General features: G+C 41.2%; 4 protein-coding genes across 6 annotated transcripts in view; 2 read left to right on the top strand and 2 right to left on the bottom strand.

Moving 5' to 3' along the window:
- The window catches only part of rtkna (rhotekin a), a 56,942-nt gene extending 47,797 nt beyond the window's left edge, over window positions 1–9,145 (top strand). For both annotated transcript variants that reach the window (XM_053325070.1, XM_053325071.1), the window contains exons 3-11: window positions 389–442; window positions 2,131–2,248; window positions 2,346–2,570; window positions 2,724–2,818; window positions 3,408–3,514; window positions 3,703–3,834; window positions 4,834–4,999; window positions 5,147–5,251; window positions 6,747–9,145. In XM_053325070.1, the coding sequence (XP_053181045.1) occupies window positions 389–442; window positions 2,131–2,248; window positions 2,346–2,570; window positions 2,724–2,818; window positions 3,408–3,514; window positions 3,703–3,834; window positions 4,834–4,999; window positions 5,147–5,251; window positions 6,747–7,462 (1,718 nt within the window). In that variant the 3' untranslated portion in view covers window positions 7,463–9,145. The remainder of the gene's footprint in view (window positions 1–388; window positions 443–2,130; window positions 2,249–2,345; window positions 2,571–2,723; window positions 2,819–3,407; window positions 3,515–3,702; window positions 3,835–4,833; window positions 5,000–5,146; window positions 5,252–6,746) is intronic.
- Window positions 9,146–9,545: 400 nt separating this feature from the next.
- Window positions 9,546–12,907, bottom strand: mblac2 (metallo-beta-lactamase domain containing 2). Of its 2 annotated transcripts, XM_053325355.1 has the most exons (4): window positions 12,342–12,907; window positions 10,947–11,161; window positions 10,564–10,590; window positions 9,546–10,474 (listed from the first exon to the last, which is right to left on the bottom strand). In XM_053325355.1, exons 1-4 carry the CDS (start codon window positions 12,781–12,783, stop codon window positions 10,301–10,303), a joined length of 858 nt encoding a protein of 285 aa, XP_053181330.1. In that variant the 5' UTR covers window positions 12,784–12,907; the 3' UTR covers window positions 9,546–10,300. The 2 variants fall into 2 exon arrangements, with proteins under 2 accessions (XP_053181330.1, XP_053181331.1); XM_053325356.1 differs by lacking the exon at window positions 10,564–10,590 and having other exon boundaries at window positions 9,554–10,474.
- Window positions 12,908–13,514: 607 nt separating this feature from the next.
- polr3g (polymerase (RNA) III (DNA directed) polypeptide G) lies at window positions 13,515–16,830 on the top strand. The gene is made up of 7 exons (XM_053325038.1): window positions 13,515–13,639; window positions 14,659–14,788; window positions 15,411–15,476; window positions 15,570–15,629; window positions 15,712–15,776; window positions 15,873–16,001; window positions 16,113–16,830. The coding sequence occupies exons 1-7, from the start codon at window positions 13,529–13,531 to the stop codon at window positions 16,200–16,202; spliced, it is 651 nt and encodes a 216-aa protein (XP_053181013.1). The 5' UTR covers window positions 13,515–13,528; the 3' UTR covers window positions 16,203–16,830.
- A 79-nt stretch (window positions 16,831–16,909) lies between these two features.
- On the bottom strand, window positions 16,910–20,303 carry lysmd3 (LysM, putative peptidoglycan-binding, domain containing 3). The gene is given in 4 exon segments (XM_053325037.1): window positions 16,910–17,478; window positions 17,480–18,018; window positions 18,724–18,998; window positions 20,197–20,303. Coding segments are annotated over 3 exon segments (975 nt in total). The 5' UTR covers window positions 18,991–18,998; window positions 20,197–20,303; the 3' UTR covers window positions 16,910–17,309.
- Between the last annotated feature and the right edge of the window lie 7,380 nt (window positions 20,304–27,683).

Below are 27,683 nucleotides of genomic sequence, written 5' to 3'. Positions count from 1 at the left end.
TGTTTGTTTCATGGACACAATGCAAAGATAATTCACGCCAGGGAGCATGACAGTAGGGGTGACATGTTGTTGTTGTAGTTGTCGTTTTATTAGGTTTGTGAATGTAAAGAAATGAATATTAATGAGTTGAGGGGCTGGGATCATGTGTGTTCGTGGATTGAGGTTCACGTGGGTACTTTCTGCATTCCTGGTACCCAGCTGGAGAGCATGCAAAACACACACATGCACACACACAGACACACACACACACAGACACACACACACACACACACACACACACACACACACACACACACACACACACACACACACACACACACACACACACACACACACATATCAGTTGGAACATTTTTGTGGTCTAATCCCCTACCTAATGTCTTTACAGATCTTCGTATCCCTCTCATGTGGAAAGACACAGAGTACTTCAAGAACAAAGGAGGTGAGGAGCCACTTCTGTATGTGTGTGAAGAATTCCATTGGTAGTTTATTAATGTTTTATGTCTGTAGTATTTATTAATGAGCCATATCTGAAGGAAGTGGTACGTGGTTATCAAATGTGCAATTCATCTGAACTTGTGTGAAATCCTTGTATAATCAGAGGAGTGAGTTTGGGATTCCTCCTGACTACAGAACAAAAATCACCTTTATCATTGGCCAAAGGGAGGAAACACAGATGTGGACTTTTAGTTTCATATTTTAAAAATATGCTGACCAAGGAAACTCACTGAACTCTGCAGACAGACAATACAGCATGGCATTTTATACAGAGTACATAGCACAGTTCCTGGAGCTGATCATTACAATCTGTTGCAGCTTTCCAGATTTCTCTGTATTTTACAGGAACTGAATTTTTTTCTTTTTTTAGACATGAGAAACTACTGGCAGCACAACCTGACCCACTGCCTAGTCCTTTTGGCTTTGCCTCCTGTGTCTGCAAAGCAGCAGTGCTCAGGCACTGAACTGGGTCATTATTAGTAGGACAAAGAATACTGTAAGGGGAAAACAAATGAAATACATTTAAGGAACTTCCCCAGTATTTTGTGCTGTGAACTGGGTCATATTTAAATGTTTTTACGTCTCTGAATCCAACAGCACACTGATCATACAACAGCATATAATCTTAACTTTTAGCTATCCCTCCTCCTCTTGATAGAGTCAATGCGGGTTAACTCACATGCAGTCATTATAGAAGTCTCAGTGCTCATTCTCTCCCCTGGCAACTTGAATAGTATTAATCTGCATGACCTGTGCATATAAATGAACTCAGGAGACAGGTAGTAGACTCTTAACAAAGCTTAATGAGGCTGTTAGTCAAGGTCATTAAGCACACTGAGACATAAACTGAGCCCAAGAGGCATGGGGGAGGTAAAGCATGCTTCTCTCTCACATGTCCACTCATATTTTAAAGTAGAGTGTTGAGCTCATACTTGGAATAATAAGTTTGAATATTTAGTGTCAATGTGAGGTTGATAGGGAAGCGCATAAGGAGGAACAGACCTCCTCTTTCAGCCGTGTCAGTTGTAACCTTCAATTCTTATGCAAAGTGGCAAAATGATCACCTGAATTACAAGGGAAGAAAAAGTACTCAACCAGCAATACCCAAGATATGATTCCATACTTATGAATATGGGTTTTACCTCTTTACACAAAGATTTTCCAAATTTCCCATATTAATTAAAAAGAATTCCCCCAAAAGAGTGTTGCCATATAATGCATTTGTGTTCCCTGAGATGTTGTTTTATAATACGTATAGGAGACAAAGGATTGTTATGCAGCTCTGATTGACTGCTGCAACATTATAGATCATTGTGCTTTGGTTTCAAAACACACAAAACGGCTAATAGTGCTTCATAGGAATTCTTAGCACGGCTGGCCATTGAGATTGCTGAATTGGAGGCAACAATAATAGAAGTAGAAGTCTGCCAGGTGAAAGAGCTGATGTTCTTTAAACTCTTAACTACTCAGATCATATGTCCTCTATTGCCCTGAAGTAATGCAACAGAATAAAAGCTGAGGTGCTATTTAACAGATATTGTTTTTCTTTGTTACACTAAATCTCTATTTTCTGTTCTGTTGTTTTCTTTCTCTGTCCTCTTTTGCCCTGCCTTTTCACCTTTTCCTTTGTAGAACTACATCGATGTGCAGTGTTCTGCCTTCTGCAGCTGGGAGGAGAGATCTTTGACACAGATATGGTGATAGTGGACAGGACACTGACCGATATTTGCTTTGACAACACCATCGTATTGTAAGTGGACTCTATAACCCCAAAGCAACATAATATTTCATTGTTAAAGAATACACATACTTGTACTCATAGTCATCATTTGTGTGTCCTTTCATAGTAGTGAAGCAAGCCCAGGTTTTGACCTGCGTGTTGAGCTGTACAGCTGCTGCTCGGAGGATGACTACTCTGCAGGCAGCACACCCAGGAAACTAGCCAGCAAGCTGAGCTCCTCACTGGGTCGATCAGCTGGGAAGAAACTCCGGGCAGCAATGGAGCCGGGGCCATGCAGTCCTGTGAGCAACGGGGGGGCTGCTCCCCTTCTGCTGCCAGTTCCTTCTGTACCGTAAGTTTGCTTTGAAATATGAACTAGTTTACACTTTATACCAGATAGATAGAGAACAGAGCGAGAATAGAGAGAAAAATGAAATGTTTGAGAGATAACATGCATGCTATAAAACATAAAATAATTTCTGTCCACTCTCTTGTATGTTGACAGAGGCCCCAAGTACCACCTCTTAGCTCATACCACCCTGTCACTGTCACACGTCCAGGACAGCTTTCGCACACATGACCTCACCATCTCAGGCAACGGTGAGTGGCAGCCTCCATCAATCTGTCTCCTCACCATCCTTCTCTTTTCTCTGCCAAATCAGCCATCTGTCTGGTTTTTTTTAGCAGTCTCCCACTTATCACTGTCTTCCGTCTCGTCCCTGAATTCTAATACCTTCCCATAAACGACCATCTACCCCTACCCCCTCCTCCTTCTTCTCTTCCTCCTTCCCTTTCCTCTCTGTCCTCCCATGTTCTCTGACAGACAGCCATTGTCAAGGTCACAGTAATAAAAGGCTGTGCTGGTGATGCGACTGCTGTGTAAAGCTGTAATGATGTGGGCTAACAAGGGTCCAGACCCTCAGACAGACAGGCCCCTAGTGTTTTATTCATTGGCCCTTCAGACTGCTGTAAAGTTTCATTGCTGCACTTCATGACAGTCCGTGCAGCTGCCAGTCTTTTACACCCCAGTGGCGTGTGTTATGGGTAAAAAGGGGGGCACTGTAATGTTAGAATGAACTGTGTGTGTTTGTAGAATCATGAGAATAATGTTTGTGTGTGAATTTTGAATGCCTTGGGAATAATTAGATTTATTAATGTTGTTTATTTTTCCTCATCTCTCCCCTTATAGAAGAGTGTTCGTATTGGCTGCCGCTCTATGGCAGTATGTGTTGCCGGCTTGCAGCTCAGCCTCACTGTATGACCCAACAGATGATGAGTGGATGTTTGAAAGTTAAGGTAAGTTGGGAGATGTGTGTAGTGTCGGGGACTATTTCCCTCGATTTTTTTTTTGGCTTTTGCCCTGATTTATTTCTCTGCTTTTCTCCCCCTCCACTTCTCCTTTCCTATCGTATGTTGCCAACTCTTGATTTGTTGTTCTGCATCTTTTTCTCTTCACTCAACTGATCTCTCATTCTACCTCACAGCAGCTGGGAGGTGACCCTCAGAGTTGGACAAAAGTGTATGCTGTTCTGAAAGGAACAAGCCTTTCCTGCTTCCACCGGCAAGAAGATGTGGAGGCCAATGTTGAGCCAGCTTTCACCATTGCCATCAACAAGGTCAGCAAAGGAGTTGTTTTTTGGCAACACCTTAGGCATCAACAGACTAGATAGTAAGGAAGTAACCTTGTGGATTGCTGCCGGTTTCAGTCCTCAGCCAAATGGTAGAAATAAAATAAAATAAGTAAGACATGACTTCTCCAAGTAACTATTGTAAATGTGCCCTTGAACAAGGCACTGTTCCCTCAGTTGCCTCAGTAGAGCTGCTCAGTAGCAAAGACAAGAAAACTGTGATTGTGCTCCTCAGCTTTTAGGTGCAACAGTGTAAATGTTCAGCAGGGCTGAAAGAGAGCATGTATGTCTGGATTAAAAGCTTAAAAGATTTAAAAACTGAATCTCTTCAGTATCTTCTCAAGTCTTTCCAAACACAATAAGACAAAGCAGTCTGCCCCATCCAATCAGAAATCAGGTTTCTCTCATCCTCCTATTTTTCCAGGCAAAAAAAGTGATGTGAGGAGAAGTCAGTCAGCCAGTCAGGTTCTCAATCATTTTATTTCCCTTGTCTGCGAGTTGATGCCTATGGGGCTTCTCATTCTTTCCATAGTGACTCATTCAGTCTTTTGTAGCCTCTGACCCTAAACACACAGCTGACCTACAGATAAGTCAGTCAGATCAGACCTGCATGATCCTTTGTCAGCTGTCTGGATCTCCTTAAGAGAAAGGAGAGGGGAGAGCAGTGTGAAAAATGGATGAATGGAACAACACTGCTATCTAGTGGTTGTGAACATATTTGAACACAATTGGAGTAGAGCAAGGAGGTGGGAATTGGGAGTCTGCACCTTTTGTTGGATAATTGCTGAAGGGGAATGGTTTGGAAGAGGACTAATTAGTGGCTTTATTAGTGAGGGCTTATTGTCAGTGGGGACTTAGAATTACAACTGCCATAATGATCACTTGTTGCAGCACACGGTTTTGTTCATCCAGGAGTAATGGCATTCATCCCTGATTGTAGTCATTTTTTGGTAGATAATTGTATTCTTTGTCCCTCCCGTTTTTCAGGAGACCAGAATACGTGCGTCAGAGAAAGACCCTCACAGTAAAGTTCAGAATATCTGTATCAGTAATCAGTACGGAGGTGAGGAGGTCACACACACACTAACAACAGACAGCCGCGAGGACACGCATCGGTGGATGGAGGCCTTTTGGCAACATTTCTATGACATGAGTAAGTACTTGCTATGCTATATCACAGGAAGTGTGTTTGATTTACAACCACTACATAGTCATAAATTATAAGAGCTGCAAGGACATGTAGTATATTGTAATATACGTCTTGATTCGTTGAAGGTAACAGTTTGTCTCCAACATACAGGCCAATGGAAGCAGTGCTGTGATGACTTAATGAAAATTGAGCTGCCATCGCCTAGGAAACCAGCCCCTGTCACACCAAAACAGGGTTCGCTATATCACGAAATGGGTAAGAGCTCTCTGTGATTTTAACACTATGTATATAACATTGTATATATAATTAAAGAACATTTTAGCAATAGCTAGAGAATGCAGGGAAAGAAAAGTTTCTTGCATTGCATGTGACTGTTTGCAGCTTTGATTCCTCGTGTCTTTGCGCATGAGAGATGCTGTCACAATTAAAATTTCCTCTCCGATATCTCAAACTCACACTCTGCTTTACTTTTCTGCACGGTAGATAGAATGGGTCTTATCTCTGACACACTGACTCACTCTCTGTCCTTTGTTTCTCTGTTCCTCTTTGTCCTTTTCAATTTTCCTTGTGTGTCCTAAATCCATCACTCCTTGGCTTTGTCCCTTTTGTCCTTCTTTATTATTTCCTGTATCCTCTTACATTATTCATGATCATCACTACATTTTTCATCAACTTTCACTATTAAATTATAACGGATGAATCATATTCATCCTTGAATGGGTCTTTTTTTGTTCTCGCATCATGCCTCAATATTAATTTCCTTAATAAACACGCATACATACATACATACATACATACATACATACATACATACTCATAAATCTTCCTTTCTTATCATGCCCATCAACACATGAAAAAACTGCACTCCACCTGTTGCATACTTCCTATCCACTCCACTCTTTTTGTCTTGCCAACCTCCCTCTTGGTTTTCCTAACCCCCTCCTCTGGCAGCCCCCCTTGCCACACCCTCCTGTGAGGGTCTTCTGCTGCAGGATAATGCTGTGTCTGCTGAGATTCGTGCTCTGCTCTCATCCTATTACAACGACAGGTGAAGTAACAGGAATAGGGCCCGTATATATTATGTTGTGGTAAATGTTGGAGTCTTGAATTTATTGCACATCCAGGATCAGTCTCATCTGGTTGATAGTGAGTCTAATCAGCAAAACATTACAAGACAGAATCATTTTGTTTTGTCATTGTTCTGTATTAATAAAAAACCAACATTAAGACACATTCAGATTTGAAGTCTTTAAATTCTAAATCTCTTTGACTATTGTATGTTGCAATATGTTGTAAAACCAAAAATACATAATGAGCAGGATGAACATGGACTAAATATAGTTTGTAGTGTACCTTTATTTATTATTCGGCACAAGTACGCAATATATTATAATATTAAGGCAAATTACAAAGCCTACTTTAAGGACAACAAAAATGCACACATTCTTTTAAGACTAGATTTCATGACCTTCAAATATATCTAAATCCATTCAGAATACACACTTACAGTGTAATCAAAATATTCCCCAATCCATGTCTTAGTGACGTAAATAACAACATTTAAATACATTTTAAATCTAAACTGAATTGCCAGATTTATTTTCTAAATGGTAAGAAAGCCCTGACCTGCTCTAAAAAGCTCAAATCTGAGATTGAATCCAAACTAAATTGGATTTAAATACTTCCAAATCTGTGCTCAAGCTCAAGATGTATAGTGGTAAAAATGAGTTTTGCTGCATCTTTTCTGCAGTTATTGAGTCATCGGATGACCTTAGCTGCACTGTGTCAGACATCCTGGCTCGGAGGATGCAGGAGCTGGAGCTCCGCAACCAGCTGGGCACTTCTCCAACCTGGATGTCTGTGTTTGAGGAGAACAACCCCAAAAGCGCTGGTCGCCCTCATCCCTGTACTTCTCGCCTGTCTGGCCACAGTCCCTGCACCCCTCATCGACTGCCCCGGAGCCCTGCGAGCCCTCATCGCTGTCCACAGCTGGGTCTGCTGTCCTCAGATGCAAGTCTGACCTCAGACAGTGACAGCCACTGCAGCACCAGTCCTTGCTCTCACCACCATGGCTGGCCTGAGCCCTCTTCAAACTTCTCTCTCTTGTCATCTTCCCCCTCCCGCCTAAGGCCACGCACTCTGTCACTGGATGCTAAGCTCAGCACCCTCCGAGGGAGGGGTTATGGAGGAGGAGGGACCTACCAGTGCCCCTGCCAGCCTCCTTCCTCTTCACTGCTCACCCCACTTCCCATCTCTTCTCGTTCACCTCTGTCACAGCGCAGCACACAGACCACACTCTCTTGCTCCAGCTCCACCTCCAGCAACAGCTCCAGCACCAGTGAGGGCAGCCACAGCCCCGAGTCTTCTGAGGGGGCTCCCTTCTCAAGGCCCTCCCCGGCTCGACGCAGCCTCAGGAACCTCAGGGCCAGACTTGATCCTCGCAACTGGCTCCAAAGCCAGGTGTGAACTTGTTTTCTGAAAGACAAATTACACTGCCCGAAAGGCACCAGTGCTCATTAAACCATGGTTTAACTGGCTTAACATAATGTGAACCAACCTCAGGCAATTTGCTAGGCCACATGCACGGCCCTGAGGAGGATAAGCTGCCTCTAGCCTGCCTCCTGTTCGAGGATGGATCATGGAAGACCCCTTTGGGGCAAACTGGAATGTCTTCTAACATAAAAGACAGGTGACAATCACTGCAGGCAACTCTTTGCAGGGTTGCCCCAAAACAGAAGATAGTGCAAAACTAAATAGGAGGTACACTGCTTTGGGAAATTATGGGTCATGCTGCTTGGGAGACAGCGATGCTAAAAACTAAGGACTTTATCCAATAAACACACAATAAACCACACTAGGCCTATTCTCTGTCTTTGGAATCAAATTCTGCAACTGGAAATGTTTTTATTTGTCCTCTACGTCAGCCATCCTGGCTTTGCAAATGTTATTTCAAGGTCATCTCTCTTAATGCACTAGCAGTATTTTGACTGGATGCTTTGTTTTTTTTTAAGCGAAGGTTTGCAGTGTTGATGCTATAAAAGCTAGCGAGCATGTGGTGAGATGGACATGCAAGATGTGATGTAATCAGTCAAAAGTATTTTTAAATGTTAAAAACTGTTGAGTGTGGAGGGAAGAGTTGATGTCTTTTGCCTGTACTGTGATATCTACTTCAGTGTACTTATCATCTAATATCCATATGAAATATGATCTTTGAGGTTCTTCTAAAATTACTATGCACCATTTTTGTTTATTGTTTTCTCTTTTTTTGCATGATTTGACTTACAGTTAAAATGTTGAACTACTTGAGATGATTTCAACAATGAATCTGGTGAAAGCTTATCTTAATGCAAGTGCTCCTACTTACTGTACTGGTTATTACTGTGATCTCTTCAGGGTAAAAAATCTCTGCTCTGGTCTCTGCACACTATTGACAGGATATCACCGCTGACATACTCAGAACCCTAGAACAAACTAAATCAAACCAAAGCTTGTGTATTACTGAAAGCTCAAGCCATACTTACAGTATGACCTCACTGCTTTTGGAAAGTCCAATCAAATGTGAACCATCTATCAATCTAATGTCTGTTAGGCAACAGAAACATTTTACTTTATGGTGGCTGTACTTTCTATGAAATTATTCTTTAGTCAATCATTAGGTCATGGTTTTAAGAGGGAAATGGTTTGTGTACACTGCCACCTCAGTATAATTTGTTTAGTTATCGCCATTTAGACATGTGAAAACAAATCTTAGGAATAGGAAAGTCGGTGTCCCATGTCAGTACAGTAAAGCCTCCTCTTCTTTGTCTGTTGTTTACTGTGGACTTCATTATGGTAACAGTTTCTCTCTTGGGGCTCAGAACTCGGGCAACCATTTCTACTAAGAATTAAAACTGTCAAATGCTTGAAAACAGCATTTGTTACTGTAATTTAATTTTTATAAGTTAACAAATAAACCTCCTCTCTTTGTCTTTTGTTACATTATTGATTTTGTTATAAATGCAGCTATGATTATTATATTGTTAACAATTGATGTGCAGATCTTTGACTATAGATAACAATGAATGTTATAACCTTGCAAGAGTTTTCCCGTGTTAGCAGGCTTTGTGTTCTGCATGTACGCCGTCCTGGAAGGCGAACATGAAGTGAGAAATATGGAAATCTCATGTTTAAATAATATAACATTAATTATAATAAATGTTTTATCAATTTAAAATTGCCTGTTTCTTCATATGTCTACATGAGCCTTATCTGCATTAAATATCATCTTTGGAAATCTGCTATAAATATTTTACACCAGATAAAGGTAGGTCTGTCAATGGTAAGAGCTATTAAGTTGAAATCATTTCATATCCTCTACAGTCATTCATTTCAACTGTGCATCTTACATTTTCATAGATATATGAAGACATTCCGCTTATAACACCTTAATAGAAAGTTATACTGTTTTTTTATTTTAATTCTGTACACTTCAAAAATTGTGTCAGGAAAACTCTTTCTTCTCTACCATGTACACTTTTTCTTGCAGTGGGAGAGCTTTCTGTCAGATCAGTCAAATACCTTGAAGGACTCTGGACTTGATGGATAGTACAGTATTCTTTGCTATTCTGATCTGCTTCTCTTTTTCCCTCCTGCAACAAATCCCACAGGAGATGTCATCTTATGTGAATGATTGAAGATACAATTCCATAACACAATAGAGCCTGCTGCAGTCTCTGTTGCAGAAGCATCACCAAAGACAGGTAGAACACAGGCTTTATTGTCAGTGTTTCAATAGTAAAGCCAAAGATTAGTCAGCAGTACAAAGCACTGTTACAAACATAGGAGGTAGTGGATGCTGAGTCTTCACTGAGTCCTGTAATATGCATAGAGAAATGCTATGGCCATATTGACTGTGTTTCAAATATCTCAGAGGAGAACCCAAAGCTCCCTGCTTTTTGTCTGCGGTGCTGAATTGTACCATTGTTGTGCTACTGTAATACCACAACTGATTAAAGTATAAAAAACATACATCTAATAATATTAAACCCAATAAATTCATATTCATCAGTATATAACATAATCCACTAATATATTTATATTGTATGCTTCATATGTTGCTGATTATTGACTCATGTAACCCAATAGGGGTATTTTACAGAAAGTTTGGCAATTATATGATTTCTGTTGGATTACACAAGTAAATGAATAATGTTACATCAAGTTATAGATAAATTAGGGCATCATCACCCTTTCATGATGTCCTCCATATTCATACAATAGTTTTTTTTGCACTTGTGCTTTCTCCAGCTCCATGATCCCCTCTTATCAGCAGGCACTCCGTGGATTAGATGCCCGCAGCGCCACACCAGCCAGAGTACTCCAGGCGAATGTGGAGAACTTTGCGGGGCAGGTTCCAGCTCTGCTGATATATGTGGATGCAATCCGATGGAGCCGTTTGGCACCAAAGGTGTTGTAGTGTCCTGGGAGGACTTGGTCAACCTGTTAAATTGATTTGACAGTTAATTGACTTTTCAAATGATGCACGTATTGTACATACAACACACACTTTGCACATTGCACTAAATTACCAGTTGTGAGGCACTCAAACAGCATGTCTGTGGGCGAAATCAAATCTGTATTGACCTGTAGATGGTATATCACTCTGATTTAGAGGTTAGAGAGTGTACCAATAGCTGAAAGACAGATTATTGTACATCTTTCAGTTTACATGGTAAATAGCAAACTTTTCCATTCTTTGCCCCCTTTTTTATAAAAAGACTACTTTTTACAGTCGAATGTCCCTGTCATTGAGATGATTAATAAAAGTGATGTACAATTAATAATCTGATATTTTTAACATTATGGGATTGGAGACCTTATGCCATAAAAGCTCAGTCAATCTGACCAAAGAATGTGGTTCTCTTAATGAGTTTAAATGGTAAGGCCTCACTTTGGTGTGGTTTAGTTTTACCTGTTCACTGTCCACCAGCCCCACCAGACGCTCACAGCTGCTGATGTAATCACTGACGTGGCTGTATGGCAGCCAGTCAATCATGGCGCCGTCATACACAACATCTCCACTGAAAAGCATCTTATTGTCACGGTCGTGGAGGCAGATGCTACCTCGAGAGTGACCAGGCATGTGAAGCACTGTCAGCTGTTTGTCACCCAGATTAATGACATCACCTAGAGAGGAGGGAAGGAGAGATAGTACCTCAGTTAAATTCACACATATAAAACACTATATGACTTGCTGCCCCCATTATGAAACTCACATACATATCCTATATCCTTACGTTCCTCATAATTTGGTAAACTGGAATTAAGCCAGAGTTATATTTGTGCCTCCCAGATCAAATCCCTATGAGTGTCAAAGTCTAAGACACTTTTATCTAGATCAGATATGAGTCGGACAGTGTGACAGGAGGGTGAAATTGAAACATTAAGCAATGAGATATTCCAACTGCACTGCAGCAGTGGCTCTGACACAGCAGAACAAGTCTATGTATTGACTGACGGTGCAGATATTACACTGCAAGTTTGGTCCAAACTCTAGAGGCCAAAGCTATAACATAAGCTTTGAATACCAGTTAACATGAAATTAACAAGACATGTAATGTTGCCAAATGTGAATTTAATCTGTCGGTGATTGATACGAACATGTATCTGCTAACAGCACAAGTGATGGCTAAATCACTGCAATGACGTTATTAATACTCCATGTGATGCTTTCTGTAAGTATGCAGTCAGTCTCTGTCTTCTTTCATCTTTCTTTCCCCTTGAAAGTCACATAATGCATCTCAGCGCTCTGCATGCTGGTTTATAGAGGAGCTCTGCAAGCTTACATTAAGACAACTGATCTTTTTCTTGTCACATATTGTTTCACAAACTATCAATACAACGTGTTTAGGCTGGCCCACCCTGCTGACAAAACCTTTTTTTCTTCTGCAGCCTTAGTATAGCAGCTCACTTGTTATGTAATAAGGCCTGGCTGTGGTAATAAGGCTGTGTAAGACTTAAGTATTCATACAATAACCCTGTCAAACACAACATTATTTGTATATAAGCTATGTGCAAGCTCATCATAAAATTGATGATGCTACATATGGCGTCGTGTGTGTGTGTTTGTGTGTGTTTGTGTGTGTGTGTTGTAAGGTCTGTTCTGGTCTTCTGCCAAATTCATTGTGCAATAGCTCCTCTTGTGGGCATAGTCCAGGCGTACCCATTAAATCTCGTCTAATGGCACCGGTATCGACCGTGACGTTCCTCCCAAGTGAAATGCATTTAGATCTTACTATCTGCTCTTTGATCACAGATCTACTCCCCTTGCATAGATCATATCTGCAAAGGCTACCTCTCCACCTACCCTCCTGCAATATGTGTGTGGGCTGAACAGCCTTGACTTTGTAGTGCCTTGCCCTCCATCCTGGACTGGGGGCCTCGGCTATCTCCCTGTCACTGAGCCAGGTGACCGTCTCGAAGTTGTCTCCGTTAGCCAGGGCATCGACCTCGGCGCTGTGGACGCCCACCTGTTGGAACTGATGCAGACCGCCCGAGTGGTCAAAGTGGGCGTGGGTGGCGATGGCCAGCAGAGGGTTCTTCCTCTGCGGATCCTCACCCAGCAGCTTTTTGACGTCGATGTATTCAGGTAAGCTCCTCAAGCCCAGACCCGTGTCTATAACCACGTCCTGGTGCGAGCCGCGGAGCAGCCAGATGTTGGCCCGGTTCTCTGACTGGTAGAATCGCTCCTGGATCCAGAAGAGTCCGTCTCCGAGCGATTTGTGAGCGTACCAGTCGGCTGCAGACATCCCAGTTCATGCACTTGTCGACGTCAGCTGATGCGGGTGTCGCGCTGCTGTCAGGTCAGTCGGTTTTGCGGCGGAGCTGTTAGCTGCAGGTGAAATGTTTTCATTGAGGTTAACGCGATGGTGGCTACCGACACACCCTTGTAGGAGGAGAGCGCTGTCATTGGCCGAGGAGGTGGGTGACGAAGAAATTCAAGCGTTCTCCTATTGGTTGGGAACACGTCATGCATTCTGCAACGTCACACGGGGCGGGGAGAGTTAAAGCCACATTTACGCATGCTGGGTGGTGGAGTGTGTGCACACGCCGGTGTTAGCACAGCATTACTGATTTCCATGAGGTTTAACCGTTAATTTAATGATTTCAGGAGTTTGTTTACGAGCCGAACAGTAGACAGAGCTGAGTAGCTGACTGTTAATGACAAGTAAACTCGAAAAGTGACAATATGGAGGCTCAGTAAACGTTAAATGCTGCTGAATAGCCCTGAAGTACACAGACTTTTAGGATTTTACGTCTCCACATAAGGAGAAATTAACCTAAAGTCCCCTAGTGAGTATTACAACTTGCTGTATGTGGCGATGTGTCTCTGATGTTATATGTCTGATGTTATATGTCAGGGTCAACCAACGTCGCATAGTAGGCAAAGTCAGTCGATAGAAGCTGTAGCTCATGAACTTGTGTCTACACGTGTTTGACACTGACTGAAGTCGTGTGGACTCTGTGCTGCAGGTTCAGTGGAGGCTTGCAGCCATGGCGGGTAAGGGCCGTGGAGTAGCTGCCTTTACCTTCAACATTGAGGCTCTGGGCATCGGAAGGGGCAGCATGCCAGAAGCCAGGGTGGGGCCCAGCCCGCTGTTTCCAGTAAGTACCGACCATACACACACACACACACACACTCACACACATATCACATTGCAGTATATTCAATTCACCCTAAAGCTCTAAAAGTATCAGAGAGGGTAGAATTCAGACATGCAGGTGAAATCTGCATGGAGTTTAAAAAGTAGGCATGTGTATATATATGTAAACAAAAGTACAAACTATGAAGTAACCATTTTTATTTGACATAAATCAATTAATAAGAGGCTAAAAGTACTTATTATAATGATTAAGGTACTTTTGGTCCTGTGAAAAGCCTGCACCTTTCCTGAAAACAGTGCCTCATGGTTGCCTTCCAGAGAGCATCCTCCTATAACAGTTGCTCCAGGATGTCTCTATTATTTGTTGTGTAATGCAGGAGCTATGAGTTATGTAGCCTATGTGTCCTGTTCCCAATGTTCAGTGTACACAGCAGACTGGACAGCTTCAGTCTGTCACTAATCAGTCAAAAAAATCACTTTACTTTAGTTGGATGTTTGAGTTTCACTATGCAAAATGATATTTGTGCAGAGTTTGACACTAAAAGACTCACAGCTAGTTTGGAGCCAGTAGGGGTCCAGTAGCTTACTAGTTACTTGTAAGTGTGATATCATGTGGAAACTTGAAGCCTCCAGTGGCCATATGCTTAGGATGGATTCTGTGAGGTAGGAGACATCTCATGTCAGGCGTTTAAACTTGAATATAAGAACATTTGCATATTCAAGGATTCTGGATTTTTCTATGAGGGAGCAGGTGGATGTCATTTTAATAATGTTTTTGTTTAAAAATCATATCACACAATGTATAACTCCAATTATTTGGTGTTTTGTGATACTATTTTATGACAACATTTTACTGCAAATGATGTAATTTCACTCATCAAAACTAAAATGTAATGAAAAAAAGGACTAGAGCCCTTACACTGCCTCATTAAAAGGCTATCAAACCTACCTTTAAAAAAGAAAGGTAACAGCTATACTTAATTGGTATCATTTACCCTCCATAATCAATCCTTTTTCCAGAACACAGACTTCAAGCCAGTTCCACTGAAAGCTGGGGAGGATGAGGATTACATGCTGGCTTTGAAACAGGAGATGAGGGGAACGATGCAACGGCTGCCACACAACATCAAGCCTCTGTCCAAAAAGGCAGGTGAGGAGGAGAGTAGTGCATTAGAAACCTGCCATCTAATAGAAATGCTATGGCAGGGCAATTGGCTACTGTGAGGGAAGATAATAGAGCACTTAGGAGCTGAGACATTTAATTAGGGTCTTATCTGGGAAAAGGAGTGAAAGGCAGATTTATGGCAGAATATTGAGTTACAGCTGTCTCATCTGGTGGTTTTAATATGATTTCTATGGTCTGACCTGGCAGACCTTTGAAGTTCCTTTATTCAGCAGTAGTAGATCTTATCTTGTCATGAATGTTTTCAGATGTAGTTTAGGTACTTTGAAATAATACACAACTCTTATTACAATTACGCAAGTCTTAATAGACCATGTATTTTACGATAGCTAGTTATGTTTTTGGATGAACAACATGGTATGTGCTGCTGGTATCTACAGAACAATTGACTGCTCTCACTATAGTCAAAACTTGTCAGTCACATTTGAGGACACGTATCCAAGAACTAGGAGCAACACCCAGTGGCTTATGTTCATATGTGTATTATTTATGGTTCTGATGTATTGCTCAATGTAATGTGAGCATGAATGGGGACTTGTTTTAAGAGGAATGTACTGAAGCAGGACTTTCTCCTATTTACATTAAACAGATGTGGAGCGATACACGGAGAGATACCTGAAGCAATGGCAGCTGGAGGATGATGAGTGGACTCCAGGTACTTGTAATAACATATTGTCATGGGATTAGAGCAAATTGAGGAAAAAAAGGAAAATATTGTATATTATAATGTATATTCTTAATATTTTAGACTGGAGCCTTTTCCCAAAAGAATTGATGCCGCAGAAGAAAAAACCCCGGGTTAAAGAAGGTATTTCAAATATTTTAAATCCACCATGAAATAATTGAATTGAATTTTGTCAGAATGAAGACTAAATGGTTCAATCCAACAGGCACAAAGAAGAAAATTGTGAAGATATCACGCAAAGAGACACAGGATGTGCTGAGTAAACTAGATGTAAGACGTTATTTTAATGTGGTTCATGTCGTTTATAAATGTATACCCAAGAACATGTTTAGTGTATGTAATTTAACACTAATGTCAATATTTTAGGAACTGGAAAAGAAAGATGATGGGAACCCTGACAAATCTGATGATGAGGGCAAAAAGAAAACGGGGAAAGAGGAAGGCGAAGAGGAGGAAATTGAAGCGGAAGAATATGATGAAGAAGACATCGAGGAGGTTAGATAAATGATAACCTGGAATCATTTCAAAATGTGTTAAACACTAATTTTCTGTGGTCAATAAGAATGTCAGTAATATTTACTTCATCCACATTTCTTTTCTTTGTAGGACAACGACTACATTGAAAGCTACTTTGACAATGGTGAAGACTTTGCTGCAGACAGTGACGACAACATGGACGGCGAAGCAACATACTGAGACTGTCACCTCAACCCTGCATCGTTAAAAGTGAACAATAACTATCTGATTGCTACTTTTGGTTAAATATTGTAGATAAGTTGGGAATACTGTGAAGCAGTGATAGTTTTTTTTTTTATTTGTTTTGTGATCTTGAAAGACAAGATATTCTCAACGCCTTGTGTAAATAAGAAATGCCAAACTATGTGCACACTGGCAATAATTTATTCAAAATAGATGTATTTATTCTTCAGCCTGTTCCACTTTTCCACAGGTTGAAAGGCACATACTGTCAACAACACATTATGCTTTTTGATAAAATATCAAGTGAACAGTGATAAAATAAAAAGGGCTATATAACAAAGTCTAAAATTTCACATAACTTACAAGTATGAGTCATTGTGGGAATACTGTGAATTTCCCAATTTCCTCACCATGCTCTTGGGTTAGAAACAGAATGCAGTTCTCTCCAGGCAAGTTAAAAGAAAAATTCAGGGAATTTTCAACATAATTCAGAATTATAATTTTACTTTTAACTCCCAATACTGATAGTGTTAAGTAAAGAATGATGCACTATAGAAATAAATTAAATATTCAACGCAATGGCAGCAATCATACCATTCCAAACAAACATAGCAAAAATTGAACCAATCTCACTGAAAACTGCTTAAACTAAACTGAATATGCTTTGCTTAGAGTGCGGCAAACGACCCCTCACTGAGTGTCTCTCAATCTCGTGTTGCTTTTGAACTTCTTGGATAAAGTTCACTTTCTGAGAATGCAGCAGCATGGATTTTTATATTGAAAAAACAAGGCTGAATTGTATCCATCAGTTCCACAAAGTTCAACATATTTTTAGAGACAGTTGGACCCACTGTCAGCCAATTAATACTCTTTGCTTTAAAAAAAAAAAAAAACTAAATTAAAATTTTTCAGACACAGGCAATTAATGTGGTCACACCCTTACTTGTGGTCTCTCAACCCTATAAAAATTACTGATCCCACTACAAAAGTGACTTTCCCGATCAGATTGCATTGATGTACCAAGTCAATAAAAACTACTAAAAAGTGGGAACATCTTCCCAGTTTTATAATGTCTCTGAGTTAGCAACAAAGTTGTACATAAAGTTATAATCCCTTGCTATGTTTTCTCATGCGCTCAATGTTAAACTCATGTGCTCTATCCACACCGGGTTCCTGCGGCTCTCCATTAACCACATCTCCAGCATAGTGTCCAGGTCCAGTCCCTGCATGACCGACTTCTCCAACAGGAATGTTCAAATTATGTTGATGTGTCATTAGTTTGTGTAGGGTTGCCATGATGGCTTACATCAGCTTTCATGAGAACCTCATAGTACAGCAAATAAAACACAGGCGTAACAATCCCGACAACCAGCATGATAGCCACAGCCGTCCACCATCTCATGCCCCAGTCTGCACCATAATAAGGGTCCTTTCGCTGTGCTGGTTTATACTCAACCTCTCCCAGCAATGGCTGCTGTTGCTGTAGTGTTAAGGACGACACAACCTCATTAAGGCTGCTCCGAGATGGGCCTGTGGATTTCACCAACTGCTCAATGTCCTTGTCCTTCTCCTGGAGGAACCCTTCCACACTGTCTGTGGAAGCGGATGAGTCTGTGGAGGACTCTGAGGGAAAGGAGGTAACTGGTGAGATCTGGGGCAGGCGCCTGGATTCTGAAGGGGAGGCAGATTTGAGAGGTCCAGTACTATGAGTCTCAGTCAGGACACTGAAGCGCCTCACAGGAATCTTGATAGACCGCAGGGCAAAGAAGTCCTGCTCCGTCAAGAGGTTGTTGGCACGCTTTATATCAGCCACCTAGGAAACAAAAGAAATGTAAGTATACTATACTGCTTTAAACAAATTAGTCTTTCTGAATAACAGTCAACCGTTACACTAGAAAGGTGCAAATACTAACTGCAGTCAATAATAAGGAGAAATACAAGAAATGAAAAAACCCAAATCAACATATATAAAATAAATTAGGGGTAAACATTGTCAGTATGATTATGGTGGATTAATGTAGATGTTTTACAATGGCAGTTCAACAAGTTTTCATAAGAAAAGGAGCTGATGAATTGAGTTTGACCTCTTTATGACTCTCTGGCTCAAATTGAAATAACTTAAATATTAAGTGTGGTCGAGTGGTTAGAGCACATGCCACATAATCGCAGCGTCCCTGGTTCGAATATGCTGCAGGTCATTCCCCCCTCTCCCTCTCTCTCCCTCTCCCTGTTCCCTGCAGTTTCCTGTCTAAATAAAGTGACCAGTCATAAACAGATTAATTTTTGGCAACCAAAAACAGCCTGATGACGAGGATAGAAATAATTTAACATTTGATTTGTGAACAGTAAGTTACAGCCCTAATTGTACTAAGTGCAAAGACGTTTGTGTATGTATTGTAATGTAAGAAATGGGAAAAAAAAGTTCTACTTAAAAATGGAGATGAGGGAGAGTTTTAGTGGATACTCTCCAAAGAGACAAAGAAAGAAAGCCAGACACACTCTGGTCCTAAGCACTTACTGAGCAATGATACTGCAGAGAAATACTGTTCAGGGTGTCACCCTCCTGGATATCTCTGGTCAGGTAGACAATATCGTCCAATCGCTCTCTGGAGGTGCTCCTCCGCAGCCTCTCTCTGCCACGTGGCCGCAACTCGTAGCTGTCACCATCCTCCTCTGATAGATCATTCTCAGAACCATTGTTTCCAAACAGGTAGGCATGGCCACCATTAGCAGGCTGCACCATGGTGGCTGACTGGAAACCATAGTGCTGGCTTCTACTGGACATTTTTTTCACTGTATAGGAGAGAGCAGAAATAGGCTTGACTACAATGTTGTCAGTATAATCTTTAGGAATACCAGCATGGTACACTTGAAGTAACTGCTGCTTCACTATTCGAGAAAATGTGGAACTACATGCAGATGATTATGTTTCACCATCTTAAACAGTGTTGGATGTGTTCATAACTGTCTAGTATAATTTCAGCTGTCATTGTCATCCCAAACGTGACCACTGTGTGAGATAACTCTTACACTTATATAATCGTACACTTTTGACGTCCCAAATTATGTCAGACTATGAATTGAAGCTGGCTTCTGTGAACTTAATGACAGTATACAAGAACAAGCATGCATTTCTCTCTCTGAAACCTACAATTAACAGCTGTCAGCAGCAGGGAAATTCACCTATTACATGTTACTGGTGGCTACAGCGAGCAGTAGTATGCTCAATGTATGTTGAGCATACTGGAAAACAAAGCTAAAGTCCGTCTCTGGCCAATCTGCCCAGGCAAGGTTGAATTCAGCTAGATAAGACAGTATGATAAGACGATACAGACAGTACGTACAATCACCGGCATGTCAAGGTGCTCACCCGTCATGGCCACGTGAACACCACCAACTAATGGGACACCCTGTCAGATAGGTATATTTGCCTATTCCCACGGTCATTCGTAGGATTATTTACTGGAAGCGGTGTCTAGATGACTCTTGTAAACCAGAGTCCTGCCTAATGTAAGATAAAGGTAGCCTGATGCTAGCTGGCAACTTTACACAAAGCACTACAACTGCTCTCTTCTTTATCAAGCAAGCAGAGATACGATAAACTAAGTTACTGCGGCTAAAATCCCAAGTAGCAAATGTACTATTTCACCTCACCCGACCTTACTACTTAACGCTAAGGACTTATAAAATAACACAGCTAATGCTAACATGTTACCTCAGTCGATGCGTTGTCCCGTAACTTTTAAAAATATTGTTGAAGCCACCCGATCGGTGCTTTAAATTAAATTTCAAGTCGTGCCTGGACTGTTATACGTGTAATGTAGCTACAGCACGCCCACAGTTAGGATCAAGTAAGCAAACTAAGAACCATATAGGCTAGTGCTAATTAGCGTCCACCTATGTTATGTGGCGAGTGGCAGATTTCAATCAGTTAGTGGAAACGGTTCATGTATAATATGATTTGGAGGAAGTCGTCAACACCTGCCTTTACCTGAAAACAGATGAGCACTGATCGATCAGTTGTCCTGAGTGATATCCATACTTCCACTTGATTTTCTTCGGTCTCTCGGTTAGCGTTTAAACACTTAGACCTGCTAACGTAGCCACAGTTGAATCGAAACCTCTCACGCCACGTCAACAGAATATTTACGTAATGACGTTACCACAGACGCCTCCAAAGCGCACATTTATTTTTCATCGCGAGATGGCGCTACATGTCAAGACAACCGCACCTCAAGAATAAGTGGATTTTTGATTCAGGATACGATTCTCAGTTATATTCATATATGCAAGTTTGTTATTAACCAATATTTCAGCGTCAGCCATAATTAAGATTTCTGTTCAGCAGGCTACTATAAAGCCAATGCAAATGTAACGTAGCAACTATTTAATTTAATATGTGTTTTTTTTTTTTTTTTTTTTAGGTTTTTTTGTTTATTGGGTTGTTGTTGTTGTTTTTTTTTTTTTGCTTTTATCCTTTTTTTTGCTTGAATGCTTTTTTAAATTACTGAGTGGAAAAGAATGTTAACTTTTTAATCCAACTATTTAATAATTATTTATTAGGAGAAATTCCATAGGCTATAAAATAAAATGGACTAATTGGAAACCAACTTAAATCTACCTTATTTCTAATTGATGTTGAGCTCTATTGCAACTTTAGCGAAGTAGTTTATCTACCTTTTTTAACAAATGTTACGTTATACATCATTAAGTGGTATCAAATGTATTATGGTGATATCTGAGAACGTATTCTGGCTACTATTGCTTGTTACTGCATTCATAGAACAATATGTGCTCCTGCTTGGACGAGGATGTAAAACTTTTTTTTTCGTTTTGCACTGTGCCATTTTGCACAGCTAGTATAGTTTGTTTTTTTTTTTCTTACAAAACATTTTAATTTGCAAAGTTTATGTGGAGTGACAGCAGCGAGGATATGGACAGCAGCTCAATGCGTCCTCGGCTCACATGGTGGAGCTGTCCGCCACCACACTGAGCACCCTTGAGAGACAAATGGGATTAAAACATCTTGTCTCATTAGGCTCAGCGACAGAGACACGGACGAGTTGGAGTGAGTGTGCAACAGAAAACCGATCTTTGTGTCGGGACAGTGAACAGTGTATATGCTGTAGTGGCTCTCACATGGCTGCAGGAGCCCGGAGCTGTGAGTAGAGAGAGGAGAGGGTCCTGAGTCTCTTGTTGTTATTTCTCTTGCCGGCTTCAGTCCCGTTAGATGACATTCGCGCTTTATCCCATGTTGTTTACCGGGAACTCGAATTGCTGCCGAAGGACTAACCGATTTCAGTAGGTTTTTAATAGACAATACTTAATGATGCAGTTATTGGCAGCTGCTTGAGAAGACAAGGGACCTGCAAAGCCCGGGAGCGCTTATCGATGTTATCCTCGACTATACAAATATTGTAGTCATTTATCTCGGACAGAGAGGCCAAGCAAGGTGTCAGGTAAGTTGTATTAATTTATTTTATGTTTATCTAGAAAAATATCTTGTTTATCGGTGCGAGTAAAGCCTAATAATAAGGATGTGTGACGACCAGGCAAAAGTTTGCTGGATTCATCTCATAGAAAGACTTGAGATGATATCGCTTTGTGGCACACGGTTAGATAGTCTCTTAGACAATGCAAACGTCTCAGATTTATTTTTCAATAGGTGAGCCCAATGATTGGTGACTCCAGGCGCTGTTGCCGGTGGTAGATTAATAGAGCAGAGAATATAGCTAGAGGAAACAAATGAGTAGTAGATACTCCTCATCAATTATGCCAGACAGCTCAAGCAGACATGTTGTATAACACTATAAGAAAACAATTAAAAGTGGTTGGCTACTGCTAATTTCCTTTAGCTCTGTGCCAAAAATCCCCCTTGGAGCAGCTAATAAAATTGAAAAGCCTAAATATTGATTCAACGCAATCACTAAATGAATGGCCGAGTAGCCCATTGAGGACGGAGACAAACGCTTCCATGGTTACATCCAGGATCTCCAGTGTGATTACTGCGCTTTGTGTAGCTTCTCTCTCCCACTGAAATAAAACAAGAATTCAGGGGGAACTGCCACACATGGTGAGCCGGGGACCCGCTCATAAAGGCTCCGTTGACTAATCTATAGGCTTACTCGGGCCATAAGTAATCTTGGCACACTTGAAGTTGCGCACATGTGCTGTTACTGTTAAATAAACGAGTGGTGCCCGTGTGTCTCATTGTGCTGCAGTTTTTGGCGCAGATGTTCAGGCATCATAATTTACACCAGTTGATGGGGTGGGGTTTTAAGTCCTGTAATAATTGAATGTGTCCACCTTATCTCTAATTGATTTGAATGATGTCATCTTGGTGCGTCCCTTGCAAATCTCTTTTGTTGCCTCCTCTGTTCGTGGTGCCTCAGCAGAGTTAAATCCTTTTTCTCACTGGGGAGGAAGGGAGGGAGCTGCTTCTGTATCCATTCAGCACTTACACCTGCTCTCACCCCCACCGTCAGCCTTCACTGTTTCCTCCTTCTGCCATGTATCTTTGTATAACAGAGTAGAATTATGAAATCACATGAGGAATTACAGCCTGCTCCTTTTCTTTGCAAAGAAGCAGTATAAACTTGCCATGAAATGTTCTTTATTTTAATACCTTTATGTTTCCATTGTCACAAGCCCACATGTCACAGCCAGCCCGTTTTTGTTTTTTGGTTAGTGGTGTTTGTTTTGTTTTTTTTAGATTTGGGATCCTCTAAGATCCATCCTCACTTGCTCAGAGCTCAGGTCCTTTGTTTGTCAGTGTTTATGTCATCGCCTGGCAGGGGTCAGCCCCCAGTCGCCTGTGTGAGGGTCTGAATGTGATTCACTGGGCGGAAACTGTTTTACTGCCTGCTTCTCTCTCCTTCTGTCTCACCCCCCTAATGGATGCACAGTACAAAAGGGACAGTGCCATAAAGAGAGCCTGTTCAATGATGAGAGGTGCTGAAGTGTTGCACATAGCAGACAGGACGAGATTGATGTTTGCCATAGATGAGAGGGTTTACATTCCCAGTGTGTGGGCATAGAGGGAAATAGATGAGGGAACAGCTCTAGATGCACTTTACCACCCTGCAACAGGCTGTCTACCATGGATCACAGTTGGGGGGCAAGAGTTGTAAAGAATGTCTTGAAGGACGTAAAGTTGAATGGGAACTTATATATAGATATTAGTAATGCTATTTGTGATCTGCGGTAGTTCCTGATTACCTCCCAATCTTCGATATACATTGACGTTATTTAGTTGTTTTCTTATGTGTTTTCCACACCTTACCTTATATATTTATACAGTGTATATAACATCCTCCAGTAGGTAATGTTTCCCCTTCTAGGAAATATAACAAAGAACTATTAAGGCATTTACCTTGTGCACGTATTGTGTGTGCATTAATTGTCTGTTTGCATGATGATAGAAACAATGCTGGGAGTGACTACCCTTGAATGTATCCCTATTAGGAAATTTCTGTATGTGAATAAGTAGACCTGATGTTGGCAGTTTTATTCATTAAGTGTGTTTTATAACAGCTCAGTGCAAGATGATATCCCTTGTTTTCTCCTCAGTGAGTGACCTTGTGTTCCCTATTAACGTTTTTCATCATGTGGGAAGAAAAAAACAGCAAACCTACGTATACCTCTTTTTCGTTACGGTCTGGTTTTAATTTTCACACCTTGAGAGGATAAAATGTTGCACCTACTTTCCCACTTCTCTCTCAAATTACCATTACCCTCAGAAGTACCATGCAGTAGAACAATTCATAATCCTTTGGTGCATGACAGTCCAGATGTGCACCTTAAACCTGCAGTAGAATGATGGTGGGAGTTGACTGGGTTCACTGAATGCTTATTTGAGTTCATGAACCATAGGTGTTAACATTTTTGTAGCAGAAAACCAAAGACATTTTTGAAGCCTCAGATTCTCTGCATAGCTGATATGTGGAAACTCTCCCCATACCTATTAAAAACAGATCAAGATGCTTTATATTTTAAAAAGAAAAATCCTGGAAAAGCAAACATGAGGCAAACTGGGACCTGGTACAATAGTGTTTGAACAAGCACTTGACATAGGTTGTTTTCTATGGCCGTATATGCTGTACAGAGTGACTGCAATTAATTTTCACAGTTTATTTGGAGCTATCTCTTCAGTGTTTGGTGCCTAGCGTTTGTCCCCCCCAATATTTGGCACATCCGATTAAACCTCCATGAAGATCAACAAGTGTGTTATACAGTCAAGGAAGAACTCTTCCAAAAATACTTGCAACAAGAGATGAAAGAGGACAAGAAGAACAAGAACAAGAACAAATATGATGTACCAATGAAACTGAAAACAATTAGTTTTTATTGTTCCTTCTAGGTTTAATGTTACTTTTCTCTCATTTGTAATGAACTTACAGCATGCTCCTTAGTGACAAATAAGAAAGAAACAATGCCTGTTTCTGCATGTTTTCCTGTTGTTTCACTTCACTGGGATCATGAGGTCTGATGCCACCATGTCTGGAAACCACGATACAGTTTCTTTGAGATTTAGTGAACAGACAAATTCAAGTCATAAATACGTCTCGTATAACATCCTCTGGGGTTTTAAGAGCTTGTTTTCAAAAATTATTTGATAGTTCATGCTTACACAGAGGAGACAGTATCGTGTTTTAGTAGTTGTTGTCCTTGGAGCAGAGGGACAGGAAAGTGGTGGGCCCTCAGTGATGGCCAACAATCCTGAGGTCTCTTTAGTGGGCCTGACCGACCACATATTGTTCCCGGTGAGAGGATTCTAGTACAGTCGCTGCAGCGAACACTCGGCCATGACCTTGCTGTCAACTCTCATAATCACACACTCATACATACTCATGTACACTTACACACGCTTTTTGTTATATATTGCGCTCAGTAGGGGTGACGAGGAGCCCTCCTACAGCTGCCCAGCATCTCCATTCAAGTATTAAACTTGAACCCTGACCTTTTGTGATAAAAAGTAAAAGCTAGTGGCCTCGTAAAGGTCAGCCTTGGAGCCTTTTCTACCTGCTGTGCTGAATATAACGCATGACCAGTTGTTCTATATGTTCATTAACACACAAACAGAAATTTAATTTTTAATTTGTTTTGTTGTGCTAATTGCTTTTACAATCCTGTTAAATGGAAGTAGCTATGTTTCATTGCAACTTGCAAAGTGCATGGAAAATCAGTGCAGGAAACACAGAGAGCAACATCCTTTTCTCAGATGTCAAAACATAATGAAAAGTAAAAGAACAGTTAGGAAGGCTGTTTTTGCTGGTTCATAATAGCTTGGCTAGACACTAAATTAAGTTAAATGTAGTTTCAAGGACTGTTGAAAGCATATCCTTTTTTATTTAACCAATGAACAACTTACTATTCCCAAGCCATAAACCTGCCTCACAGCCTCATTTCATGAATGAACACGCTCTACGGTTGCCCTTCACTGATCCTATTCTGTAAACACACAGACCCCCACATGGGTCCCGCCAAACAGCCATAAATTCCCATGGGGTTATACCCCTCACTTGGATGTTTTGGGGGAGCCACGTGGAGCAAATCCCATGGTGCCCCCTGCTTCCTGTACTAATTTAGGCAGGTTGGGTTGAGTGGGTCACACTCAAGAGTCTGGCTGGAAGGACTTCATGGCCATCCATCCCTAGACCCTTCCTTGTTTGTTAATACCCCTCTTTGTGTGTATGTATGTGTGTGTGTGTGTGTGTGTGTGTGTGTGTGTGTGTGTGTGTGTGTGTGTGTGAGAGAGAGAGAGAGAGAGAGAGAGAGAGAAAGAGACAGAGAGTGGGCAGGAGAGAAAAAAGGGTCAGGACACCTATTTAAAACAACAACCTGTTGATGTAGGTCACTGACTCTTGGATCAATCTTAGTTCCCTCCATAACCTTTCAACCTTATTTATCCACCATCAGCCCATACTCATTCACACACATTTATCTCCGCCCCCCTCCCATCTGCCCTGTTCTTTACACCAGCCCTTTCTTTCTTTCTTTTCTTGTCTTTCTCTGTTTATCTCTCACTTCCCTCATTGTACTGTAGTTGGTCATGGCAGAGGAATTCCTTGAGGGGGAGGGGGGGGGGGGGTTTGGGGGGGTTGATTGGGTGGGTGATTCTACCATGGCCGAGATGTGGCGGCATGTGATGTATTCATCCACTTTCTCTGGATGCCTGTCATAATAGATTATAGCTTTGTGAGTAAAACATCTCAAGATCAAAATAATTTGGTGATAAAAGAGACAACACACATGAATCTGTGTATTTTTCATAGTATGATCTGTGAAGCACCACAAAAGAAGAATGTTTTAGATAAGATAAAGATGCCTATTAGTTCAGGATAATACACTGCTGAGTTTGATTAGAGTGTATGTAAGGATCCTTTAACAAATGTATGTCATCTAAATACTGCACACCTGTAAATGATCCCTCACACAGTCGTGTGAATAACTGGTTTTGAATGCGTAAGGCAGATTACAAGAAAACGTTTTTATTATTTTTCTTTATGATAATTAGGATGTGAGGACAGCACTTGTTCAGGGATTTACTTCCTCTGGCTTCAATACTGCCATCTGGCCCTTAGGTTTTTCATTGCTTCCAAGGCCTGAAAGAGAGGCTCCCCCGCACCTACTGTACCGTGGATGTGTGTGCAGTCGTAGCCTTTTTTTAGAGTGATAAAGTAGAGCGGAGAGAAAAAGAGTGAGTCTGAATAGGATGGTTTGGATTCTGTTGGAGAGGAGGCCTGCTGCCAAAAAGTGGGAGAAACAAAAGAATAGAGAACTGTGGCAATGTTAGAAATGCACACAAAACACAAAAAGGAGCATGAGCGAAAAAAAGCCTGCTCCTTAAAATTGTGTGCTGGTCAGTGAATCGTAAAGTCCCGCTTCTTCTCCAATGAAAATATACCCCCATTCTGGGTTGCCTCTCTGTTTTGGGAACTCTTTTGAAATGCAATTAGCATTTCATCCAGGCCCAACCAGTTACATGCAATGAAGTAATACCCTTTCTAATTTGGCCCTTTGGACTGGGAAGCTATGGAGAGCGCAACTTTGTTTAATCCCCTGAAAGTGCTTTTCTGTCTGCCTCCATCACTGTGTGTCATACAGGCTAATCAGTCAGCCAATGCTCAAACTGGAAAATTCTCTAAATTGCTCACGCACTAATTCCTACTCAATTGGATCCACTTTCCATTTTCTATATTCCTTCCCACTGTTTCCTAAGTAGGATTAAAAAAAACTTGTTTTTAGTTATAGGGACGTGAGATGCCATTGGCTCAACATAAGAGCAGCCGACCACAGCCCGGTGGACAATACCTCAGGAAAACTCTCCCTCTCTCTGTTTCTTTTTCACAGTGAAATGCACACTTGATTGGCAGCCTCTTGCCCCTGAAGTAGAAATGCCTGGTTTGAAAAGTATCTTCTGACAATAGCTGGAAGGCTGACCTCATGCATTTTTGTTCCTGAGAGAGGTGTTCATTC

Source organism: Scomber japonicus, chromosome 9 (assembly GCF_027409825.1).
Source record: "Scomber japonicus isolate fScoJap1 chromosome 9, fScoJap1.pri, whole genome shotgun sequence".
In the NCBI taxonomy this organism is placed as follows: Eukaryota; Metazoa; Chordata; class Actinopteri; order Scombriformes; family Scombridae; genus Scomber; species Scomber japonicus.
Note: the sequence above shows the minus strand (reverse complement) of the source record. Positions and strands in the feature narration are given on the sequence as shown.